The sequence below is a fragment of the Aythya marila genome (assembly GCF_965140915.1).
Source record: "Aythya marila genome assembly, chromosome: 1".
Lineage (NCBI taxonomy): Eukaryota > Metazoa > Chordata > Aves > Anseriformes > Anatidae > Aythya > Aythya marila.
In genome coordinates this window covers 185939934-185958445 of record NC_139042.1, presented here as the reverse complement: position 1 = coordinate 185958445, position 18512 = coordinate 185939934, and the positions used below count along the sequence as shown (strand labels likewise).

Here is an 18512-nt window from a genome sequence, read left to right as displayed (position 1 = left end):
TTGGTTGTTGCTGAACAGCATGGCTAAAATTTGTCCTCCGGCCCAATTATACCACTCTGCTGATGCTGTAACAAAAGGAGAAAGAGCCATGACAGAAATAACAAAGTAACCTACATTTCTAATGGAAGCAACAGCGGGACGTAACAAAATTAACTGCCATCACACACAATTTTTATTTCCACTTCAAGCACCCTCTCCGTCTCTAAATGCTCCTCCTGGAAAAAACCTTCCCTAAACCGAGCCTCCCAACCTACACCTAAAGGCGGTGGCAGCTCCTCTGGGAACCAAGCAATCTTTGGCCTTACCCTATGAAAGCTGGGCAGGGCAGGAGCCCGAGCCCAGCCTGTGAACTCACAATGTGCAGCAAACATCCAGCTCTAGATTTTTGAGGGGTGCTTGAGTTTTAAAAAGGCATCTGTCTCAGGTTCAGCTGCTATATCCAAAATGTCTGTACCAAAAATACTTGCATTCAGATTCAGAAGTGTGAATGTGCTGGAGCTCCAAGAATAAGGTAGGATAACAACAAGAATATGCAGAACCACTGAGAATTAGACTAGTTATTTGGATAAATTAAGTAGGTAGCAACTGTGGAAATGCTGATGCTAGCCATTATTTCAGCTTCTTAGGCTATAAATGGAGATAATTTTTACTCACCTGACAGGTGTGTCATGGGAATTAGCTAATATTGACACTTTGATCTGTAAAGTGCTCTGCCAAATATTAATTAAGAAAGGGTTGTTTTGCACTTACAAAAGCTAGTGTTTTGAACTTAAATTTGTTTCCATCCCTCTCCCAAAACAGTAAAGAATCTACTGTTTGTTTTTCTACATATTTCCCAGGAGTTTATTTTGGAGAAGCATGAAACAGACAGACTGACATGAACAGTTGTCTGCACTTTGTTGCAAGAATCTGCTCTCCTGTGGGCCTTGTAGCCAGACCTGTAGACTTAGCTCCAATGTTACTGAACACAGGGAGAAGGGAACCTGCCCATAACAAACACCTGTTTATACCTCACCTACGAATATTTCTCAAAAGGCAATTCACAAACACACATATGAGAAGCTGAAGATATTCAAGTGCTGCAGCTCCTGGTGAAGTATGGCCTCATTTCTCCACGAGGGAAAGGTGCCAACATATAGGCAAAACTGCAGTACAATTTCCTCCATAGTCAGTGACATGAAACATGCCCAAAGCTGTGTGATGCTTCTGATGCACGTGCTACCCGTGCACGCTGCTGCCAGAGACAGAGTGAGCAGAGCCCTGCTGGAGGAGTCGGCTCTCTCCCATTCTCTCTGTGCTCGATAATAAGGGCCACTTCCACCGTGGCACCCTCATTGCAAAGATCTAGGAGCAAAGGTGTGATATTCACCCTTTACATAGCCCAGCGAATATGAACTGGTATTAGAGGGAACTCAAAGATTGTGCTTGATAGCATATGGGAAAGTAGAAGCATAAGTCTCCAAATAGGCCGCTCTGCACACCCCAGAGAGATCATTACACAGGGCTTCCCTGTGATTGCTGCCACTGGTAGTTACAGCCTGACCTGGTGTCACAGGCTACTCACGGTGGCAGCACAGGGAGATCCTCTTTCCTTGATCCTCTGCAGTTTTTTGTCAGCCAGGCAACACAAAGATGACAGAGGGAAAGAACAAATGACAGGCAACAGGTACTGAAAGAGATCTCAGAAAGCACAAGTGTGAAGATAGATATAACTCCTGCCTACTTCCCCCAAACTCCAATTAGAGACTTGGGTTTTGGAGTGAAAACAGAAGAATTTCTGCCAGAGTGTTTTGCAACGTGCACATCTCATCCTCACCTGGTGCATGGAAGATACTGAACAAACGTTACACGACGCTTCAGCAGCTTCAGTCCTACAGATCTAAAGACAGGTCTCACAGGTGACTCTGGGGGCTCAGCCTGACTGATTGCCACTCAAAGTTTGCTACTCAAAGGAACTTAGGAAAGTAGAAGAACTTAGGAAGATACTGATAACAGTGTCTTATTATTTCTGTAACATTGAAAAGCTAAATTCTAAAAGCAAGAAAATACTAGAAATGAAGTTCCTTATGTGAATTGTTTCTGATGGTCCCTATGATGAGACTTTTTGTACTGTTTCCCTGCCTCATTTCATGCATAACACAGACATTACTTAATGAACCAGCAGCTCTTCAATATTTATTTTTCTCCTCATTATCCAGTGTGACTCTGTGCCTTATTTACCATGCTATCCAAAGGCTGCCTGTAATTATTTATAGTGTTCATGATATAAGAACCAAGTCCTTATAAACAACAATTAGTTTTACAATACCCAGCTGGATCCTGAAACTAAGGTGGACATTTTGGAGGCGGTCATTGCTTTTTAGCAACTACTTTCTATACAAGTACGCCTAAAAAGCATCTCCATAAACTTTTCAGAAGGAATCTGCCTGCCAGCAAGTAGAGCTTAGTGAGAGCACGTGGTGTGACATGGTCCTCACCCTTCAAAAGTGTGTTTGAACCAGGCTATTTATGGTGCTGGTGCACACATTTTACATAACTAATGTTAAGAACAGGAAACAAAACTCCCCATGCTATGTTAAAGACTTATTCTGGGAATCTCCGATTACAAGATGAACAGCAAGAACCTAATTTTGGCATCTAATTAGGGCTGGGTGTTCTTCCCCCACTTCCCTTTGCACTGTGTTCTACTTGACAGTGCCTGCTCCTGGCTCCCTAACTTGCACCCCCCCTTCTTTCTACTTGCATTCACTGCCTCAAGGTTATTAGGATGTATCATCAGCATAATGCAGAACAGTTATCAGCTTATCATCTCCTCCAGACCATCTTACATTTTTCCCAGCCTTGCCCTACCACTTAGAAAAAGAAGAAAAACAAACAGAGAAATCACTCTCCCCATCTAAACTCTCCTCTTCCCCAGGTGAGGAAACACAGCAAACCAACATTTCTCAGATTCCTCCACTATCCCAGCTTTGGCTTTCAGCTCTATGAAAACTGTCTGGAAAGTTGTTGGAAAAGAACGGGGAAGAGAAGTTTTCTGAAAGTTTTTTCCACTTTCTGGCTTTACGGGCAGCAGAAGTCCAAATCCTGCCAGATATCCTACTAAACCTAAGCTAAACTAATTCAAACCCAAGTTTAAGATTTCATCTCCAATTCTGACTGAAAATAATCATTTTATTAATTATCTCGATGCACTGTGTATCAAAGAGGATGACCATAAGAGGAGGTGCTGGATCTCCTGGTTTGAGGGCTCTGCCTCAGGTTGTGAGTGACTGCAGGTTGAGCCACTGCTCTTCTCAGTGCCTGGGAAGTGATTTTATTCCCTCTTGCTGGCTCTGTGACTGTTTATATGAGGATGTCTCCATAGCCACGTCTGAGATACCAGACCAAAAGCAGATATGAAAAGGTATTTTCTCCTCTCTGCCTATACTTATTAATTTCATGTCACTCCCTAAATCCCAGCCAATGTGAGGCCAAGTGATGTTTGGAAATTATTCAGTGGATATATTTAGAAGGATAGATCCTTACTTTTCATGTCTGATAGTTGCAAAAGCCAGATCAAAAAGATGGTTTTCATTTAGGAACTCAGTCTACACAACCACAAAATTAAAATATCAGAAAAATAAGATCTACTGGAGATTGTATCCATTTTCACATCAAGGACAAAGTGCTAGTATCCAACCCACCACACAGATGTGTTCATTTCTCTGACAGTTTCATGGCCAGACTGTAATCACATTATCAATAGTCTATTCCCACTGAACTTCCTAAAGTACAGCTCCACTTCACATATTTTATTTGTTTTCATATACACACATATATGAAATGGCATTTTAACGTGGCTGTTATTTTTAGAATTCAACTGATAGTGAAATGGCTGTCTCCTGTTAAACAAGCATAAAAAAACAAAAACAAAAACAAAAACAGGACACAAATAAAGGAAGTCAATATTCTTCTTATTTCATAATTCTGAGGGAACTGAAGATAAATGAAGTTTCCCAGGAGAAACAGTCAAAGATTGAGTTGGTAAAAATAATATGAGAGTAACTCTAAGAAAACTTTTACACGGACAAACTCATCACACACACACGGAACCGATCAAGTAGTACCACTGGCTATAACAAGGTCACTCTAGAGATGTGCTTCTAGGACCCTGAAGCTAAATTAAGGTATTTTTGATTGTGTGTTTTGATTTGTTCAATACACACCGGAAGGTCTTAAGGGTTTAGTTTTATATCTTATACAGCTTTCAAGCTAGGCCAGTTACCAGTAATGTAGAGAGTAAATGCACAGTCTAGTCTGTAAATCTCTAGCTTAGGCACTAAGCTAAGATGTTGTTAAATCTTGGGACCCTCATTTTGGAAAGTCTGATATCAGCAGACAACTCTATAAAACAGACAGATTTCACTATTTTCCTGTAGTAGCTCACTGTTTTGGTACTATTTTGTTCAGTTAGTAATTTTAGAAGACAAGTTTACCAACAGCCATAGCCTAAAATTAGAAGTGCCCCAGCTCGTGACTTTTAAGAGAGGATCACCATCCTACTTGACATCTAAGTCATGACTTCTGTATGTAATCCAGCATTTGGAAAGACTTAGCTGACTGCTTCCAAACTCATCAGGCAAGCTCTGGGAAATGGAAGGTGAGACCGTGGGAAAAAATGTATTATGAAAAAACTGGAACAAATCTCTGGCAGCTTAAAGTTTATGACTATCACTACTCCACACACCAGAGCCACTCAGAGCCTCCTGGGGTATGACTTGCAAAGATAGGCCTTTGCTTCACACACAAATATGTACGTACATATGCACACACACAGTTATGGAGCTCACATTATTATGAAATACAGCCAGGGAAAGCAATTACTTTAAGAAAAATAATGGGGTATTCACCAGCAAAGTAACAGTTTCAAAAGGGTCTAGAAAATGAACCAAAGCTCTTATTGTTAGAGAACTATTGACTTCAGGTTTGAAAAAGTGACCTCAAGTGAGCAATGATGCACTTAGCCTGGAACTTGCAGCCGCTGTATTTCATTCTAAATTGAATTGCCAATCCACAGTGCAATCTTCTTCTGCTATCAGCTCACATCTTTGGGGCAAGTACACAGAAAAATACTGTATAGTGGCTGCTTTATTCCAAGTTAGACTAAATTCTTTTGGAAATGGAAAATATGTCTGCGTTACAGAACTTAAGGATCCCCCTGGGTATGTTTTATATACCCAGAGGGTTATGTTTGTTTTGTTTTGTTTTGTTTTGTTTTTTTCCTTTTAAGGGCACTTAGTGACAACTTCATGTTGACATTTTTCCTGCAAGCAGATCATAAGCATGCAAATAATTTTGTATGTGGCCATGTTAATAATGTTTAGGTATTGCACTGCCTACAGACCCATATTAAAAAATACTTATTAGACGTTTTATACCTCATACACACATGCACAGTATTCAGATCCAGCATTCTCATTATATCAAAAGTACAATGTTTAGTCATATTTTAGGTAAATAAGATTGCCAATTTGGCATGATCTATAAAAGCACCAATATCATTGGTTTGCAAACATAAATAAGTGACATTTACATGCTGCGAAATACTTACATTCACTTTTCCACTACTTCTTCTTTACTACAATCAAGTTATTTTCCAGGACAGCGTTTAATCTTCTCACTAAATAAAAGAAGGCAGTGATTAAAACTATATCCATATGCATTATGCTATGCTCAATCACCTTAAATTTATGAACTTTAAAATATTGATTTAAGATCATCTATAGTGTTCCATAAACTTATAATTTGTTTATAATATAGTCAATTTTATTACATTTTAAACACAATTTTAGCACACCATAACTTCCAATCCCGAGGCTAAATGGGGCAATGTTCTGTATTTCAGTAGCTGCTCAGATAATAAATCAGAGGGACAGTTGCTCACAGATGTACAACTAATTACTACAGAACTGAGAGCTCAGCTGATATATTACCAGCAAGAATGCCTGGCATTACAGATGGGGTATTGTATGATTTGGCACTCTTCTTGCGAGAGCTTGAACATGCTCTTATCAATGGCAGCTCTCAGCACCTCCCACGATCAAACATTTAAGAATGGAAGAGAAACAGTGTCTGTCCCTCTAGGGAAGGATAAAATACCATCTGATATCATTTAACATTACTGTATATGCCAAAAAGTGATTAAGAAAGTGTTAATCTTGACTGTTCAGCTTGAATATGAACATGACAACTGTCCTCAATAAAATATCCCCATCAATCTATGTAGTGAGTGTTGAATGCCCCAACCTGATTCTTACATACTGGTAGTTATCAGCTCATTTTTGTAATGCACATGATGCCCACTTAAGCAGTTCATGGCAAATGCCAACACATGCACTAAAAGATCATCAAATGGCAGTCCCCAGGGGAGAGCGACCCAAACACACAGCATAATCCACCACCTCATCTTCAAAGCCATCTCATCTCCATGCCAGACGAGGCTGACTTTGAGACTTGCCTAACACTGGCTCCCTGGGGAGGTAAGAAATAAAGCTCAGCAGGACTTTCATTTTCCTCTTCACGTGCCCTGAGGCTGCCCAGTACTGAAGCGTGTTTACTTCGTTAATATTCGATGGGACTTAATTTCTTGTTTGCATTCCCCATATCTAGTTGCTGTGGTAACACATTCTTTAGGACTATGTACATTCATCTCCTCCTAGAGCTCCTGACAATACAAATTGCTCAGCACTATGTGAGGTCCTGAGGAAAAGCTGTCTGAGGAACCTGCTCACTCACAAGGATGCTCAGGAAAACCATGAGATGCAAAACCACGGTGTGTGCTGTTAGCTTCAATATTTGTGTATTTCATTAGAAGTGACTTGAAGGAGTGTTTTCCACCCTGGGAGGCTGAGCATCCAAAACAGGAAGAGAGGTTGGGGAGGGTATGTAAAATGGAAGGGAGTGGAATAAGGATAGGGGGCAGACGTGAAGAGAAGGTGCAAGGATCTTCCACCAGGAACATGAGGTGAAGATCAAACAGTATCAAGGTGAAGAGGACATTCTGGATCAGGACTTCTCCTTTTTAATAAACAAGGGAAGATGGAGACAGAGAAGAGCAGGGTGTGATATTTAGACCACAGTTGGATGATATGACCTACAAGGAGAGATGGGCTTAGACTGAAACCCAGGGACAGCATGGGAGGTGAGGCCTAAGTTAAAGTTGTCAGCCCATGAGAGAGACAAGAGTCTTGGCTTCAGGACAAAGGGAAAGGGCAGATTACTTTCCATGTCTTACTAACAAAGGAAAAAACAGACCTGGTGCAACTTAAACACATAAAGGAAACGGAAATACAGAAGTAAAAGGAAGTGCTAGGGGTGTGAAAGATCATATTCTCAACAACAGTTGAGAAGGAAGGAAGTGGAGGTAGTAAGCAAGAAAACAAGACTTCACCCTGCTGAGTTCTCTTTCTATGTCTGTGTTATCTCTCTCCTTTAGAAACCCTTTGCAAGCATTACTGAGAGGTGTTTTAGGCATTTCTTGAACAGTTGGTTCACAGCTCATCTTTGCACTTGCAACTGAAGTGCCTGGAAATGAGAATTCGACTGTGTCTGGAAAAGGAATAGGGTGCTGTGAGTTCTGACGGTTGTGTCCAGCCAGTGATACTCCCAATAATAAGAGCACGCACCCTGCTAATAACACCAAAACTCTATTTATTGGAAAACAAGGTTCAGCCACAGCCGAGGAACTGGCAGAGAGCAATCAGATTCTGTATGTGTCAGTTCTCATGTGTACCCTGGGCATTTTAGTCTACGGCTGGTAACTAGCTGTGCTAGAGAAGGATGCCACCAAACTGTACTCAGATTTCTGTGCTATATAACATAGCCTTTTTCATAATAGTTTTGGGACATGAGCCAGAAATCTTACTCGCTGTCTCCCTACTTATTCAAACTGAGTCATCAGATTTTCCAGGTTTCTTCGCTCCCAGACGACACACTGCTTTGGCTAGGTTTAGATGGACGCCGGTTGTACCATCTGCCACAAGGCTTTCTGGTTTTGTTTAGTTTTGTTTTTTCCTTTTACCTCCTGCTCGTAGCACAACAGCTCTTTTTCAGTGTCTTACACGGAACACGCTGCAAGGAATTCGTCTTTCATGGCATGGGTTTGGCCTGCTGGCTGGCCAAAAACAAGTGCTTGAACTACAGGAACTAAAATACACTTTGCTATCAGACACCCTGAGAGCTGGAAGCTCTTGCAGGCTGACTGAAAGTCAAAAGTACTTAGATGACATAGTGAACTTTTCTTTAAAGCTGACAGCAACCATGAGCACGAAGCAGGAGCAAGTGTGGGGCGAGGGGACACTCACCAAAGCTAACTTCACAGTCTAACAAGGTTGACCTTCACAGAATGGTTAAGGTTGGAAGGGACCTCTGGAGGTCATCTTGCCCACCTTGCTTCTTTTCTTTCTACTGGCTCAAGAGAGAGGGTCTTGCCATGGATCACCTTCTGGATGAGGAATCTGGCTTTTCTGAACTGCTTTTTGGAGGAGATTCCCTCTCTTCTCCAAGACCCACAGAGGGACATGTATGGAGATGACTGCCATTAGACTGCATTTATTTCTATCCTGCCCCATTCCAATCTGAATGCACTTAAAAGCTTCCACCTTTTCACACAACATAATTTTTGCCTTTCAAATCAAAAGACTTTTTTAGGAAAAAAGACAAAGAACATCATGGACATGTCATGCAGTTAAGATTGTTCAGCACAGCTGCAAACAATCTCCCTTTCCTGCAAGAGCCCTCTTGCTCACTATGCAACTGTGTCTCAGCAAGTAGGGTGAATGTCTATAGGTACCATCATTTCAAAAAGATGGTTAGCCCAGGTTGATTGACTGTGCTTAAATGTTGAGTGAAGCTCCCGTGCTGTGGCTGCTGGAGGAACGATGGCTTCTGAAGGCTGCAAAGAACAAATGCAGCACTCGTCCTACTGAGCCCACAGCCAGTGCTGTTAAAAGTACAAATGTATTAAGTGCTGTTTTTTGTTTATTTGCTTCTAGGGCTAAAAACAGATTACAAACCACATTTCTTTGAGGCATATTTTTGTCTGTTTGTTAGAAAGGGCACATGCTGGGTCAGGGATAGAAAGTTGTACTATCCGGTTCCCAGACACAGGCCTTACTCCCTCGAGCATCAGCTCTGAGGAACATATTGAGCAGATACTTTTCATACAGGCATTTACACACCCACAGGACTTCTATTTGGCTGTTTAGCTAACAAGCACGGTGCACTCGATAGTTCTGAGCATGTAGGATAACACTTCCAGTATTTCTGTTTTGAGCTTAAATTTGAAAACGGATCCTCACATTTTGGTGCTAGGAATGCTGTGTTACAACACCAAGATCATGTCCATATGGAAACAGGACAGAGAATTTACTATTAAAAATTTTAGGCTGGTATTAAATGTCAGCTTAAGACCCCAAACATTACAGTGTATTTACATTTCTAATTAACTCTCTATCAAACTACTACATTGCAATGCCTGGCCAACTCTGCATCTTTGCTGACCTTCAGCTCCCTGTTTTAAGCTGTTCTTGGTCATTCCCTTTCTGCCCTTTACAGCTGTTTGACCTCAGAGACACCGGTTTCACTTCTAACATACAAGCTCCAAAGCTTTATCGTTGACTTCCTTCCTGTCTCCTCCAATTGGCTACCTCAGGCTTTGTATCATTTTCTTGAAGCTGCTCGACATAGCTCTACCTTTAGTACACTTACATCTAATACTGCTTAAACTCTTTCTTTTGCTTTGGTTTCCAGTCAAACCCATATCCTTTTGTCCAGAAATTTATGTGCTATGAAAAGACCTTGATCTCCTCTGTACAAAAATTTGCATTATATTAAAATGATGATGGAAGTGTTTAATATTGCTGGATGTACCTCAAAAGAACCACCACTTTCACTAAGCCCTTTCATTTTTCTTTTCCTGCAGTTTGCAGGGAAGAAAAAAAAAAGAAAAAAGGAAAAAGAAAAAAAGAAAAAGCACATATGCTAGAGTTTTATGTTCTTAAAATTTAAGTTAAAAGTCTCTGACCAAAGTCTGAGTTTTACAGATACAAGAACAAAGACCAGCACAACTCGATACTGAAAACCAAGAATTAGTACTCCATTAGCCTTTGTGAACATCCTTCACTTCAGTATAATGTGACTGAATACCTTATCTCTTCATAGACTTTTCCACAGAGATTTCTTGACTATGGAATTAAATGCACTAGCCACTTTCTCTGCTGTCCCTTCTGACCAGCCTAGAAAGCCTACCTGCTCTTTCAACAGTATTTCACTGCAAAGATCAAATAGCAAGAACGTGCTCTTTGAACCAGTTGAGGTCCAGTATTTCACATTTTAGGACAAAGAACTGAAACAAGTGTCAGTGAAGGAGTGGTGAGGTACACTTTTCCAGCCTGTTCAAATTGTTATTTATCAAACCTTACAGTTGACACTGGGCAAACTTGTACCCTGCCTTGTTGCTCACGTAAGGCAACAAGCCCTCTCTCTGCCCAGTATAGAGCCAGCACCTAACGGTGATCCATCAGACCTCGGTTCTCACCAAGAAGCCTGCCATAAGGATTTCATCCAATGCAAAGCAACAGAGAAGCAACCTCAGTTTCTCTAAAGCTATTTGAGAGACTCTTAAGCTTCACTTCCTCATCTTCAAATGGCATATAAAGCCTCGTAAATTTACAAGAATAAGGATACCAAAAATAGAAATACACCTACCAAGAACAGGAACAGCTTTTAAGCCTTGACACAAAAAACTACATTAGAAACATCCACAGCTATGAGACACAAACAAGATGCCTGACAGTGAGCTGTAATATAAAACAAATACTGGTACCTATTTGGGATAGTCATTGTAACTCACTCGTGCTTTTTTTTTTGGTTGTAAATAACATTGCTGTCCCAAACTGATACCACAAAAATCATGCTATGATGCAGTAACGCATTACATGCTATATAAAAATCATGCAGTAATGTCAACTCTATTAGTTACTGGTAAATAATAGGAGGCAGATTTTAATGCAGTGATGGCTGTATATTTTTTCATCATGAAAATGAAACTTTGCATATCTGATGAACTCCTGGTTGTGTTAAGTATAAACATACCTACACTGCCCCTGGCTAGTTTATGTGACGAGCTCAACACTGTACGTGAGCCAGAGAATATGAGATTCTTTCTACATGATAGACAGATCAATATGCATTAGAAATATCCATGCTTTTAGAGTGTTTTTGTTTTGTTTTGTTTTTAATCTGCAACTTGAATGCCATGGAGTTAAGATGATAAATTCAAGATCATAAACAATACAGTCTATGCCCATGACTTTTCGATGTTGTTTGGCAAATCGTTTCAAAATGAATCCCATGAGAATCAACTTATCTCATGGTACAGGATGTTTACACCTGCTAAATCTGCTATTTTCTCTACACTCAATACAGTCAAAGGGAAAAGGCAGGCTCTGCAGAAGGCAGTGGAAAGTGGGCTTCTTTTTCTTTCTGTTGGCTTGAGAGGCATCGCGGGTGCCCAAGTTAGAAATCTAATATGTTAAAGTGAATATCTTCTTTATGTAACAGAATAATTGGTTATTAGTTTGTGGCCTCTGGCTTAAAAAATATTAATTAGAAGTTAGTAGAAAACTAATCAATGCCTTTTTTTTTTTTTTCCCTGATATACTCTGCATAAACATGCACAGAGAGTAAAGACTCTCTTGTTAGCTGCTTAGCATGGCCTTCTCAGTCCGTACGATGACCACAGACAGACTTCCAACAGTTTTCTCATTAGTCTTTTCTTTGAGCACTTTGCTTTCTCTGCATCTGTCAGGAGACCAGAATGGGCTCTCTGAAAATTCTGGAGACAGATTTTTTATTTATAACTCATGTCAAGCAATATCGGCTGCCTGGGAGCAGGAATCAAATCTCTAACTATTAAGTAAACACTTGCTGCAGACTTCATATTCTAGCTGAAAGTTAATCACCAAGCAGTTTACAAAACACGAGCTAATCCAAAGGCCAAAGGTGAAATCCTATGGTCACTGAAGTATGTGAGAGTTTCCGTAAGGCCAGGATTGCTTTCCCGATTACCTTGTGTGTCTGTACGCACATACATGTTCTTGTAAATTCACATGGTTTGACATAGGAAGAGGCTACTGATGCAACCCCCCACTCTCATGCTGAAGATAGGAACCACTTGCCCTTCCACTTTTGAGAGGCAGTGCATTTAGCTAGCCTTGCCCAGCTGAAACACACTTCTGTGTACCTGCCCTTGAAGGGGACAGCACGCTCAAGGTCCACAACAAACAAGTCTTTACTGCCCAAGGGACAGACCGTAAAATAAATTCAAACGCTCTTTGTGTTTGCTGTTACCTTCTTGGCTGGCTTTGGACAGCAATGTTTCCAGCGTGTGAGCACACAATTTCTCTCCAAAGGCTCCCTGCTTGCTCTGGCAGCACAGGGGGCCAAGGCTCTGTTTGTGCAGCCTTGCCTCTGGCACTGACATTGTGCCACCAGTGGGAGATGCTCCCCAGGTCACTAGCATCACCTGGAGCAGGTGAACACCACTTTCCAGCAGAGCAAAGTTTACTGTCAGTTTTCTAGGAATTCAACATAATGCTGGCACAGTCAATAACTCCTGCACTGAAAATCACCCAAAGCTCACAAGTTCAGTGTTCCCTTTACTTGTCTCAAAGCATTGATCAATGCCTATTCCATCAAAGTCCTAAAATGATATTGCCATTTTCCTCTGTTCCCAATGACCCAAAAATCTCTCTCTCTCTCTCTTTTTTTTTTTCTTTTTTTTTTTTTCTTTTTTCTTTTTCTTTCATCTGTATTTGTGCTGCCTGTAAATACTGGTATAAACACAGGCCAGTTAATAGACTAGCTTTCATTCACCTACAGATTTCAAAGTACCGAAATAGCTTGATCATTTCAAAACGCCAGTAAATATCTCACTGACAAGAATTACCACAAATCTCTGGTATTCGAGCTATGCGCAGACTTACAGGTAGCTCTGCTCCCACTATAAAATATTCTACAGCTGCTGCTTTGGCTTAAAACAACCTCAGCAACAATTCCCCTCCCAGCCTCCCCCTCACAAAACACAGCTGTTAACTGCAAACTGAACACACACACACACAAAAAAAAAAATCACCCAAATTGCCCAATGATCATTACTGTTCAATCAAGGTAAATTGTGCAACGTCCACAGCCACCGCTTCAGAGCCTCCCATCTCAGAAAAGAAAATCAGTGTCTGTGGTATTACATCCCCCCCTTCATCTTCACGGAGCTGAAGGCATTCCACAGGCAGTTTTATTTCTGAGAGCACTGATTTTCTATCGATCTGCTCTGGCCTGGATTTGAAATAGGATACTACATGAAATTGGATCCTGGGAGCCTCAAACAAGCCCAGGCTTGCAGAGGAGGTTAAACAAAAGGAAAAAGAAGGTTTTTTTTAAACACACGGTGCTAGTAAAACTAATTTTAAAGTGCCCTCTATTTCTCTCGACTGGAAGTAATATATTACCTCTATAAAGTCTTTTATATCAAGCTCTTTAAATTCTTTATTACTTATACAATACCGTTGGTGCACACCTCGCCTTAGAAATATGCATTTTAATGGTCAACCAAAGCGATCCAAACCACCAAGGTAATTAAGACTGCTTTAAAATTGGCTTCACTAGCAGCCTTTTACCTTTCCCCACACATCTGACAAACTCCAGCCCAGTCCTGTAGTCCCTTAATCATGCAGGCAGTGGAAGGACTTGCACAAGAATTTGAAGGTTTACTCCCTAAATTAGAAAACACAGCCTGCCGTATTGGAAAAATGAGCAGGCATGGCAGTGGGAGTGCGAAGAGGGAGAGGAAACAATGTTAAATGTAGGAAGGTAAAAAGGAGAAAAGGGGAACATGACATGGATGAGAGAGAATAAGTCATGTAAGGAAAAAGCAGCAAAGGATGTTGTGGAAACCAAAAGGAAAGCCTGAAAGGATAGAGAGTGTATCCTGAACACTGCAGGTTTTTGCTTTAAATGTGTTTGCAAGACATTGAACAGAGAAGAAAGTGCGGGAGGAACAGAGATAGCTAATTTGAGTGTAGAGCCAAGGAAAAAAAAAAAAAAAAAGAAAAAGGAAAGAAAGTAAAGATCACCCAGGGTTCACTTCCCACTCCCCCAGCCTGGGATGCTAATTCCTCTGCAGCTGAATCTGAAACACTGTGAGCATTCCCGGCATGGTGAGCCTTGCCAGAGCCCCACTAAAAAGAACCAGTCAAGTTTTAGATGTCTTGTTATCTTCATTTTTTTTTCCCCTGGAATAGCACATTGCATTTAAAATTTTATATTTTTTGTTTGTTTCTAAGAACACAAAAAAGAAATTGCCACAAAGCCTGCTTTGAAGCTTGATGGAAATTTCATCTTTCCAACCGAGAAATGTGTAGAAATCAGAATGTTCTCATTAATACAACAGTAGCCTCTTGCTGGCCAGATAAGCAAGCAAGAGAGCAATCCAGGTTTAAATACCAGGGATGTCTGATCTGTCCATCAAAATGAAGGAACAAGGCAACGCTGCCTAATTATCAGCATTACAAGAACACTGCCCTCCTTCAAATCAAGCACAAGGGCTCTTCTCCATCTTCAGAGCCTCTCAGAGAATCCGCCAGCTACTTTTGAGCCCCCCTCCCTGTTTCCTCTGTGAGCTCTCTTCCTGATCTGGAGTCCTTCAGAGCTGGGAACCAGACCCCCTGCCTTGATTCCCATCATCCGCACCTATTTATGTCAGCAAACCGGGCCAGCTGGCCTCCTGCATCTGCTTACTGTGCCCATCTTAACAAAACAAACATAAAAGTAAAAAGTCCAGTAGCACCTTGCCTGCCCGGTTAGAACTTGCTCCCTGCTCTGTCAGCTTAACCCACCTGGATTTGAGGAAGCCACCCCTGTGCCTCCCCAGCTCCTGTTCCCGAGGCACTGTGCCAGGGCAGCTGCCTGGCCTCCCGTGGCATCCAGCCTGCAGAGCTGCCGCCTGCTCCTCTGCAAATAATTCAGAGGTACTGCTGCGCTCCAAGAAGGGTGTAGGCTTGTTGTTTCTACTTCACTAGGAAAGATACATTTTTATTTTTCTTTCCCTAAAAGAAAACATTCCATACTGAGATACCAGCCTGGCTCAGACTGATCCCGCCATATCTGGTGGAGCACGTCACAGCAGGCTCTGCAAGCACAGACTCTGCAAACACTGATTTCACGCCCCCTCCATGGGACCTTAACTTGCCCAGCGCTACTGAGCACAACCAGCGACTGAAGGACAAACACATGCTTGCAGAGTGCCACGGCAGGTCGGCTGCCAGCATCTACAGGCAATGACCAGGCACACAGCCAGCCGATTTGATGGCCAAGCTCACCTGGGAATTTTTACTCATTCCCAGACTAATAATCTGTTCCTTTTTCATGGTACTCCTTCCTTTCATGCTTATATGAAAGGGCACGAGCTACGGGAAAAAGTGCTGCTTATTCAGTCTGAGCACTTTTTTCCACAAACTGAGGAAACCATGTTTGGTTCCACATGAAGGGAAAGACAATATTTATAAAGGAAGTTCCCACACTTCCTGTTCAAACAAATCACTCCTTGCTGTTTTTGCAATTACAGCTCTACCGTAAAGAGGAGGAAAAAGAAGAAAAAGCCTCGGGCATATTATTTCCTTTCAAAGTCACTTGTCTATGACAAAGCAGCTTCCAGATTGGAAAGAGTTAAGCATGCGGGACAAACTGTCAAGTTTTCAGTAACTAATTTACTCTTCCTGTAGGCCAGGAGGAAATCCACAGTGGCCACAAATATTCCTCACTCCTTTCGATATGACTCTTTGTAAAATGAATTTTAATGGCCAACTAAAGCGATCCAAACCACAGATGTAATTAAAGCTGTTGAAACTGGCTCCACAAAGTGCTGAGAACTTCCCTGAACCCCTGTACAGGCCCGGCTGGAAGCTCTCGCCAGGCGGCTCCCTCCTTGCCACCGCCACCACTGCCACCACCGCTGTGGTGGCCAGCGCACTGGGAGCTCCCTTCCCTTTTGGTGCGTGCTTCCCTATGCATCAAGGACACACGGGAGAAGGAACCATTCTCAGCAGAACCCATGGTTTGCCATGCTATCCCCCAGAAAGGGATCTCACTTGAGTACTGTGTGCAGGTTTGGATGCCACAGTATAGGAAGGACACAAAACTATCAGAGAGTGTCCAAAGGAGGGCTATGAAGATGGTGAAGAGCCTAGAGGGGAAGATGGATGAGGAGTGGCTGAGGTCCCTTGATTTGTTCAGTCCAGAGCAGAGCAGGCTGAGGGGAGGCCTCGTGGTGACCTGCAGCTCCCTCACGAGGGGAGCGGAGGGGCAGGCACTGAGCTCTGCTCTCTGGGGACAGCAACAGGACCCGAGGGAACGGCATGGAGCTGGGACAGGGGAGGGTCAGGCTGGGGGTTAGGGAAAGGTTTTGCACCCAGATGGTGGTCGGGCACTGGGACAGGCTCCCCAGGGCAGTGGGCACAGCACCGAGCCTGATGGAGTTCAAGGAGCATTCAGACAGTGCTCACAGACACATGGTCTGATTTTTGTGGTCCTGTGTGAAGCCCGGAGTTGGACTCCATGGTCCTTGTGTGTACTTTCCAATTCAGGATATTCTGTGATTCTATGATTATCTCTCCATCAGGGCTTTCTCTTATCAGTTATGGTGATGGACGCCAGAGTGCCCACCAGAAAGAATCAGCTAGAAGAGGCCGAAGGCTAGCTCCATGGCAGCAGCACATTGCGCTCACCAGATCTGCTGCCAGTGACCTGTCCAAGCCAGTGCTTGAACATCTTTGGAGGTGGATGTTGCTCTCATCTTGAGAAACACTTGCTCTCACACTGTGTCCATCTCAGGTCCCACTCCTCAGGTTACAGAGCAGGTCATGGCATTACCTCTAAGTCACCACAAGCCCAACAGCCCCACTGTGCTTGTTGGTAATGTTGCAGTGTTAAAAACTTAGTTATCCAGTAGAAAAGCATATTTGACAAGGAGTATTTCCTTCCACATGCAGCAATTAAAGATTTCAACACTAGCTGAAGCATAGGAAGTAGAGAGATTTCTGACAATTCACAGTAAATCAGCTTCCTGTTTGAACTGATGTACCTTAATTTCTTCTGCCGTGACTCAAATCAGGAGTCTGCTTGAAAGACTGGTAGCCACCTGGCACTGGAGTCTCTATTACAACCCTATTCCGAGTATTCCCAAAGCTCCAATGTGTGGGAGGATGGAAAACAAGATCAGTGTACCTTGCTGAAAATAGTGCTTGAGATAAAAGAGTTGATTGCTTTGGCACTAATTTCTCCCTCCTTCTTCCTGAACCATGGTGAGGTGTGAAAGGCTTAGGGAACTTTCTGCCCCTACTCCGTGTTTTTTTTTTTTTTTCCCCATGTTTAATTTTAGATTAGAACACAATTGGATTTGGAGTTAACCTTTTATCCAAAGAAAATCCTGCACCTTTAATTTATTTATTTCACTTTATATCAGCTGTGAAAAAATAATTCCAAGTTTTTGAAGTTAAATAATTCCTACATTTTGTTTTCAAGAACCAGCTGCCCATAACAAGGCTAAAGAACTTCCCAAAACAATTACATTTAAATTATTATGAATTAAACCCTCTTGGAATATTATGATTAAAATCAATTAGTTTATGCAAAGAGATCTACAAACCCTAAACTAAGTTACAGTGAAAGAAATTCTTTGGCTAATGAATTATTAATACAGTTTTTCATTTGTTTCACGTTGTGTGCTAAGTAGCACAGAAGAAAATTCATTAATACAAGTGGATTGTAGAGCTCAAACAGATTCTTAAGCATTTATAATCAGGAAACTAAGTGGAAAGTTTTCAAGAGAAAAAAAAATCCTACAATATTACATTCAGAACAAATTTAAATCCATGATTTTGTCAAATTGGATGAAACAACAACAGAAGAAAGGAAAGAAAAAAAAGGCAGAGCTGTCTCTTACCACTTGTTTTAGAGGTAAAAGGCAAGATGTGTTGTCAGATACAAGAGGCTAGGTCCTTCTCAGAAACCACTGTCTTCAGACCTGGGAGCAAGACTCATGAAAGCAGCTGGCCCTAGCGGCCTCCTGTTCCTGGAAACAAAGCACCATGGCTTGGCCAAGTGCCTCCGTGTGCTTACCGTGAAGGCGCACGCTTTTACATACACACACGCGCTTTTTCCTCTCTGACATCAAGAGCATTTTCCTAGTCTGACATTCCACAGGTCCCTTGGCAAAGCGTGTTTCTTCTCTAAAACAGGGGGTTTTGGTAAACAACATGCAGATTTCCTGGGGATTACCAGAACTACTCACCTCTTGTTAAACATCACTGCAGTGAAATAAGATGATGTCAACAGCAGAACAGCAGAAATCATTATTTGCTGTATAATAAAAAACTCAGCTACATTAATTTACAACATTTCTTAACTCAGTTATTTGG

The 18512-nt window shown here is 41.9% G+C and overlaps 1 protein-coding gene across 8 annotated transcripts in view; it reads right to left on the bottom strand.

Annotated features, from left to right (window-relative positions):
* PLXNB2 (plexin B2) overlaps positions 1–18512 on the bottom strand; it is a 255716-nt gene that overhangs the window by 107587 nt on the left and 129617 nt on the right. For 6 of the 8 annotated variants that reach the window (XM_082769643.1, XM_082769638.1, XM_082769640.1 and 3 more), the window contains one exon: positions 5591–5659. The exons of 1 other annotated variant lie outside the window; for it this stretch is intronic. In XM_082769643.1, coding sequence (XP_082625769.1) covers positions 5591–5592 — 2 coding nt within the window. In that variant the 5' untranslated portion in view covers positions 5593–5659. Of the gene's footprint in view, positions 1–5590; positions 5660–14933; positions 15002–18512 lie in introns of those variants that run through there. One more of the 8 variants, XM_082769644.1, reaches the window with a different exon arrangement.